At 43.1% G+C, this 8336-nt stretch overlaps 1 protein-coding gene across 1 annotated transcript; it reads left to right on the top strand.

The window, feature by feature from the left end:
• Positions 1-647: 647 nt before the first annotated feature.
• Positions 648-4211, top strand: LOC120044528 (melanoregulin-like). The gene is made up of 5 exons (XM_038989185.1): positions 648-813; positions 1541-1703; positions 2289-2379; positions 2634-2797; positions 3023-4211. The coding sequence occupies exons 1-5, from the start codon at positions 716-718 to the stop codon at positions 3242-3244; spliced, it is 738 nt and encodes a 245-aa protein (XP_038845113.1). The 5' UTR covers positions 648-715; the 3' UTR covers positions 3245-4211.
• The last annotated feature ends 4125 nt before the right edge of the window (positions 4212-8336 follow it).

Below are 8336 nucleotides of genomic sequence, written 5' to 3'. Positions count from 1 at the left end.
GATACATTCCCTGGGTCATCTTCTCTTCCAGCTTCTCTTTTCCAGGAGGAAAGTCTCTGGGCCAGGATTTGGAGACCCTAGCTAGCTACCTCTTCTGGACCTCAGACATCGGGACCTGGAATGAGAAGAGGATTCCACACTAGTATATACAGGGTGGATGTCGGATGGAGATTTGAACCCATAGATCTGTAACTTTTGTGTCTGGAAACTAGTTGAAAATGACCTGTTCACTCTTGACTCTCTTTTAGAATAGTTTCTGTCTGAATGAGATATTTGTCTTGAAACTAATTTTGTCAGTGTGGAGGCAGGGTATTAACAGAGCGAGAATCGTGGGTGTTCAACAGCTCTGTGAGTGCTTGACAAACTTTTTCTCTTTGCTCCTGTGGATATTGTTTTGGAATCAAACTCGGAGGGTGTGACCAAGGTTCCAAGCCCTCATTCTACACCACTGGGTCACCTATCCTCAGCAGCCACAACAGGGAACTGGTAGACAGAAAGAGGTGGATATAGTGTGACCAACTACACCGGTGGAGAGGACATTTTTTTCCCTTCTTACCTGTCCTGTACCTGGATAGGACTTGAAAAACGGTACCGTTTTTCCTCTTGTTTTGAAGAGTTTAACCATATCTGGACACTAGACCTTATCTGGACCTCTAACTGCTCTCACACTATCTTCTCCGACCGCTCTACTACCCTCTCTGTCTCTCTATCAGAGATGGGGGCTGCCTTCAAGAGGTTCTGTGCTCGGTTCTGTTGCTGCTGCTGCTGCTATAGCGATGATGAAAGTGAGGAGGAGAAGGAGCCTTTAATCAGGTATGCAATCCATGACACACTGACATTCACACTTATCGCTATGACACTGACATTCACACTTATCGCCATGACACACTGACATTCACACTTATCGCCATGACACACTGACATTCACACTTATCGCCATGACACACTGACATTCACACTTATCGCCATGACACACTGACATTCACACTTATCGCCATGACACACTGACATTCACACTTATCGCCATGACAGCCCATGACATATGCACTTATCACCATGACAACCTGACACACTTCCACCACAGGAGGCTGCTGAGGGGAGGACGGCTCATAGTAATGTCTGGAACGGCATCAAAAGTGTTTTGATGTATTTGATATCATTCCACCTATTCCGCTCCTGCCATTACCATGAGCCCGTACTCCCCAATTAAGGGGACGCCAACCTCCTGTGACTTACACACACTTATCGCGGCACACAATATGATGCTTAAAAAACAAACTATGTCACAATTCCTCATGTGATTTCTCACCCTCCTTATGTCTCTCCACACCAGTCCATAGATTTGAGAGATATGCCATGCTCTCCATCCACAGCCCTCCGATTTAGTCACACTCGTGTAATTCACAGGTGTGGAACCAACCAACAAACAAAGATCCTCTCTATATCTATTGAATTGATAACAGCTTCACAGTCATCCCGATGTTCCCCTGGTAGACCACGCGCCTGTGTGTGTGAGTGTCTATTTGTCTATTTGTTTCAGTCCTGACACTTTGGAGTACTTTGACCGCGAGGCGAAGAAGCGAAGGGAACAGGAACAGAATCTATGGAGTGAGCCAGGCGACCCGAGCCACTCGGAGAGAGACGATGACCGGATCCTGTACAACCTCATCCAGAACAGGAACCAGACCCGCAGGGGCTCGCTGGTACCAGAGGGGGGACCTAGGGAGGGGGACGGGACACTTACTGTATGACAACAGAGAGTTTGGGTCCCTAAGAGGGGGAAACAACCCACTGGGCACACACTGGTTGAATCAATGTTGTTTCCATGTAATTTCAATGAAATTACATTGAATCAACATGGAATAGACGTTGAATTGACGTCTGTGACCAATGGGAGGTGGACAAAATTAGAAATCTGGGGAGAGGCAGCGTGAAGTTATGCTAGATTGTCTGCTCTGTCTACAAGGTGAATGCACCAATTTGTAAGTCGCTCTGGATAAGAGCGTCTGCTAAATGACTTAAATGTAAATGTACAAGGTTTTGCAGGCCAGCATACAACACTTTACCTCCATCAGCCAGTAGATGGCGCATTTTATGCACTCTAGTATAATGTAGGCCTACATTATCCAACTGGGTACCATGCCTGTCCTCTGTCTCCTGTTTGTTGGGTGAATGTGCTGCACATCTCACAGTAGGCTTACTCTAGTTGATTGGCCTGTGTTTGTGGTGATAGTTGTGCACTAGGTTAATATTGTTTGTATGTAACCCTGTACCCTTTCCCTCTGTAGGCACACCGGCGTCTGAGTGTGGACATTGAGGGTATGAGAGATCTGCGTCGGGAGGTCAGGGACAAGTGGAAGATGATCCTGGAGAATTTAGGTGAGAGAGAACAAATGGAAGGGTAAAATGAGGGTGAGGGAGAACCAATGGAAGGGTAAAATGAGGGTGAGGGAGAACCAATGGAAGGGTAAAATGAGGGTGAGGGAGAACCAATGGAAGGGTAAAATGAGGGTGAGGGAGAACCAATGGAAGGGTAAAATGAGGGTGAGGGAGAACCAATGGAAGGGTAAAATGAGAGAAAGACAAAATGAATAAAATCTCATCTCAGCAACTGTGAACTCTCATTGGCTCAGGGTTCATGGCGGAGGCGGAGTCTCTGCTGACGGTGTCTGCCAGTGCGTCGTATGACCGTATGAAGAACGCCTCGGCGTCACGCACACTACTGCACACTCTCCACTCTGAGACGTCTATCTTCAACACCCGGGAGGCCCCACCTGAGAGATACCTCTTCATCCTGGTGAGAACAGAATCTAACAGAGGGGGACATTTTGTATCATGGTTATGTCTTCCACTTCTTTCTCCAAATCACTTCCTGTTTGATGATGATGACTCTTATGCCTCCCCTCTTCCTCTGTTTACTCTTTCTTCCTTCCCTCTTTGGGTCTTTTCTCTTTTTCCTTCACTCTTTATTTTTCACCCTCTATCTTCCTCTCTCTTCCCCTTCTCTCTCCTTTTCATATAGGATCGTCTCATATACCTGGATGCTGCTGAGGACTTCTTGGCGAAGGCTAGACGCTTCTATCCCAAGCGTGATACTGATGATGAAGATGAGGACAACCCATTAGCCGTCAACCTGCCGTTGCTACTGGCCAGAGTGAACCGCACCATGAACGGAGAAGGGGGCGATGATGAGGACGAGAGGCTGGATGAGGAAGATGGGAGTGGAAGAGAGGACAACTTCTAGACAGAACAGGTGCTGCAATGACCTCAAACAGTAGACAGGGGGCAGTAGTTAGTTTATTTTGCAGAGTTGGGAGTATACAGTACTAGGATGTCTGATTCTGAAAATACTCTCCCAATTTGCACTAACACTAGGGGCTCTATTCAATCTGTGTTGCTGAAGTGTTACAAATTGTGCAATAGAAATGTAAAGGTCATTTTTGATTGAACAGACATATGCAGTGTTTACCGTGAATGCAGTCTCTGCTAACACGGGAACTTTGCCTTTACATTTCAATCACTCTGTAACGCTGCACTTCCGCGATTCAAATTTAGTAGAGCCTGAGGTTTCAACAAAAAAATACAGCTTTCCTTTCTCCTCATCAGAACCGTGATCCAATATGGTTCTGTTTTTCTTATTTTTCTGTTTAGGCATACTTAGCTGGGTCTCAGATATATTAGGGAGAGTTTTGGAGGTTATCACCCTGCCATTTTTTTAATCCATCTGACAGTGTTAGTTACCCAACTCCTTGGGTCTGTTCATTATTGGTCTCCACCAGGGAACACAGTGGACACAGTAAACACAGCACTGAAACCCGTAGGGCACAGCTGTCCTGTTCCACATCAGCACTTTGTCTCATGATTATCAGCACTTGTTTTATCTAGTCACAAGACAGTATTTTAAAACCAGTAATTAAGATTACCTTGTAATAAATGTGTAGTAAACAAATTAAAAATATTTTTGAGTTGTCAATTTCCTTACGGATCATGCTTATCAAGAGGTACTAGTGTATTTTTGTTCATGAAGTTTACAGAGATGAGTTTAGTAACAAAATGACTCAACTTTGAATGAGTGTGTGGGTCTGTGTGAACAGTGGAGGTTGCAGTATGTGGGTATCTAATGGTCACTTAAAGTACATGTCAAGATTGTGAGAGCATTTGGGATGTTTGGTGAGTTGAAGGGGATGCAGCATGTGTCTTATGTTCTATTGTAAAGTTGATATGGGAAATAAAGTGGCAACCTGATACTGCAGACCAAGTTGTGTGTTTGTTTGGGAGGGTTAATGTGTCCACGGGGAGCTCTAAACTCCCAGTCACATGTCGGCATGGTGTGGTCACAGCTCCAACACTGGCTCAGCCATGCCTGCTGTGAGCCACGCCCCACAGAGATAGCCTCTGTCCTGGGCGTGCTCGTCCCTCTGGGTTCACAGGGGTGTGAGGATGTTGATGGTCAGCTGTCTGTAATGTTACGTGAGAATGACACTGGTGAGGGTACATCTCTCAACACGGCAGCAGCCTGTTTCTTAGAACATAGACAGACAGTGGGGAACAAGGGGGAACAAAGCCACGCGCTCCCTCAGATTTGCCCTGTTTTTACATTTTTCAGATGTTAAATTAATTACTCAACTTTTTGTGGAGGGGACACACTGACTGGACAAGGCTTCTAAAGTTTGTAATTTCCACTTTGAAATTTCAGACTTGATTTGCCCTAACGAAAAATGATTCAACCCCTACGAAAATGGCCATTAATTACAATCCACATAATTTACATTTCCTGTTGCTCAGGAATATATTCCTGCTGCGGTTCAAATTAAGATTCTACATCCGTAGCCACCTATCAATTTTACAAAGTTGGAGTTACATACACTTAGGTTGGAGTCATTAAAACTCGTTTTTCAACCACTCCACAAATTCCTTGTTAACAAACTATGGTTTTGTCAAGTTGGTTAGGACATCTACTTTGTGCATGACACAAGTAATTTTTCCAACAATTGTTTACTGACAGATTATTTCACTTATAATTCACTGTATCACAATTCCAGTGGGTCAGAAGTTTACATACACTAAGTTGACTGTGCCTTTAAACAGCTTGGAAAATTCCAGAAAATTATGTCATGGCTTTAGAAGCTTCTGATCGGCTAATTGACATAATTTGAGTCAATTGGAGGTATACCTGTGGATGTATTTCAAGGCCTACCTTCAAACTCAGTGCCTCTTTGCTTGACATCATGGGAAAATCAAAAGAAATCAGCCAAGACCTCAGAAAAAAAACATGTAGACCTCCACAAGTCTGGTTCATCCTTGGGAGCAATTTCCAAACACCTGAAGGTACCACGTTCATCTGTACAAACAATAGTACGCAAGTATAAACACCATGGGGCCATGCAGCCGTCATACCTCTCAGGAAGGAGACGCGTTCTATCTCCTAGAGATGAACGTACTTTGGTGCGAAAAGTGCAAATCAATCCAAGAACAACAGCAAAGGACCTTGTGAAGATGCTGGAGGAAACTGGTACAAAGGTATCTATATCCACAGTAAAACGAGTCCTATATCGGCATAACCTGAAAGGCCGCTCAGCAAGGAAGAAGCCACTGCTCCAAAACCGCCATAAAAAAAGCCAGACTACTGTTTGCAACTGCACATGGGGACAAAGATCGTACTTTTTGGAGAAATGTCCTCTGGTCTGATGAAACAAAAAAATAGTACTGTTTGGCCATAATGACCATCGTTATGTTTGGAGGAAAAAGGGGTATTCTTGCATGCCGAAGAACACCATCCCAACCGTGAAGCACGGGGGTGGCAGCATCATGTTGTGGGGGTGCTTTGCTGCAGCAGGGACTGGTGCGCTTCACAAAATAGATGGCATCATGAGGCAAGAAAATCATGTGGATTTATTGAAGCAACATCTCAAGACATCAGTCAGGAAGTTTAAAGCTTGGTTGCAAATGGGTCTTCCAAATGGACAATGACCCCAAGCATACTTCCAAAGTTGTACAAAAATGACTTAAGGACAACAAAGTCATGGTATTGGAGTGGCCATCACAAAGCCCTGACCTCAATCCTATAGAATATTTGTGGGCAGAACTGAAAAAGTGTGTGCGAGCAAGGAGGCCTACAAACCTTACTCAGTTGCACCAGCTCTGTCAGGAGGAATGGGCCAAAATTCACCCAACTTATTGTGGGAAGCTTGTGGGAGGCTACCCGAAACGTTTGACCCAAGTTAAACAATTTAAAGGCAATGCTACCAAATACTAATTGCATGTATGTAAACTTCTGACCCACAGGGAATGTGATGAAAGAAATAAAAGCTGAAATAAATCATTCTCTGACATTTCACATTCTTAAAATAAAATATAGTGGTGATCCTAACTGACCTAAAACAAGGAATTTTTTTTCTCTCTCTCTCTCTCTCACTCTCTCACTCTCTCACTCTCTCACTCTCACTCAATTTAAGTGTCTCTTCCTAGCAGCTGAGGCTGACTGTATAGTTATGTAACAGAGAAAGCACGCCCTGGCACTGTGGAGGGGGACGGAATGATCAGCCTGGCAGGATCACCTTATCATTGCTCACTGCCAGACATTTGACTTGTGTTGTTGTTGTTGTGTGCTTAAAGAACCCATGCAGTCATTTTTATTTCAATATCTAAGCATTTCTGGGTTACAATTAAGTAACTTGCTGTGATTGTTTTCAATTAGAATGGTAAAAAATAAACAAAAAATCTTCTTAGCAAAGAGCAATTTCTCAAGCAATAATTTTGCTAGGACTGTCTGGGAGTGAGGAGGACAACTGAAAACTAGCTGTTATTGGCAGACAGGTTTGGAACTCTCTTTCTTTTTGGTCTATCAACTAATTTACAATATACCACAAACCCCAGAGGTGCCTAATTGCTATTATAAACTGGTTACCAATAAGCGCAGTAAAAATAAATGTTTTGTCATACCCGTGGTATACGGTCTGATATACCATGGCTGTCAGCCAATCAGCATTCAGGGCTCGAACCACCCAGTTTATAATCTCGAATGTACTACTATGATGATGACTGTTATGATTTTACTTCACAGTAAGGGGGGGGGGGGTCACACTGCTTTACTAAAATTGCATTGGCCAACACAGTACTGTAATACCTACCATTTACATAGCAGACACAAAATGATAACAGTCCACACATTTTGGTATGTGTCCCCAGTGGGAATTGAACCCACAACTCTGGTGTTGCTAGTGCCGTGCTCTTATAATCTGAGCAAAGTACAGGACCACTACAATACATAAATTCAATACAATACTGTAAAATACAATACACGATTACCATACAGGTGAAATATGTAGGATTGCCATCGCCACGAGCGTGCCACCCTCCTTCACGCCATGGAGGAGGCATGCAATAGCATCAACCCAGACCTATGTCAGGCTTGGATTCGCCATGCCAAAATGTTTTTCCCCATGTGCATAAACAATGAGAATATTTACTGCGATTTCGATGAGAACCTATGGCCAAATGCTCAAGACAGGCTTGATGCAAAATAGTGCCTGCTAAACATGATGTTTCTGTCATTTATTTAATTTGTTACATTGTGAAAGACGTCTTTAATGATCACACCTTTGATCACACATGGGATATAAATGATGGAAATTTGATGTTCAGTCAATTGCTATGGGTCGTGCAAGTGTATTGCCTGATGTGAAAACAGTGTAATGTAATGTAATTTACAGTACCGTAGCATTTACATTCAAAGGGCAATTGTGAAACATGTATCTTACATTGTTTCTATTGGATTAACTGGTTGCTAAAATAACTACATTGAGAACGTGTCATTATGTGGTGTTTTGGTGGTTAACCCTTGTGTTGTCTTATTAAGGGTAAAAATTGACCCTTAAACAGCAGAGAAAACCCCCTAAATGATATTTTTTCAACTTGAAATTTGATTACTTTTCCTAGAGTGACCCCAACATTAGAAAAAATGAAACATCGCCTTCGTTCATATTTCCATGAAAGCTGTACACCAGCAGGGTACAAAGATTGTCTTAGGGTCATTTTTGACCCGGCAGTCATAAAATAATTTACACACCACAAACACACACACACACACATACACGTAAATAGCTATCTAGCAATATGACATGAAATGCTGTGTCAAATATCTAAAAGGCTGTAATGTAACATTAACTGTAAATCTATCAGTCACTAGCGGAAACATTTACAGCTGCAATTAAGTTACATAATCTACAATCAGTTTGTTTGTTCGACCTGACGAAGTTCCGTTTCGGATGGATACGTTGTCAATAAAGAGGTGAATTGGGAGCTTTAACAGTGTGCGGGCCTTCTTGTTCTTTACT

This window comes from Salvelinus namaycush, chromosome 3 (genome assembly GCF_016432855.1).
Source record: "Salvelinus namaycush isolate Seneca chromosome 3, SaNama_1.0, whole genome shotgun sequence".
In the NCBI taxonomy this organism is placed as follows: Eukaryota; Metazoa; Chordata; class Actinopteri; order Salmoniformes; family Salmonidae; genus Salvelinus; species Salvelinus namaycush.
This window is presented reverse-complemented; position numbering and strand designations above follow the sequence as displayed.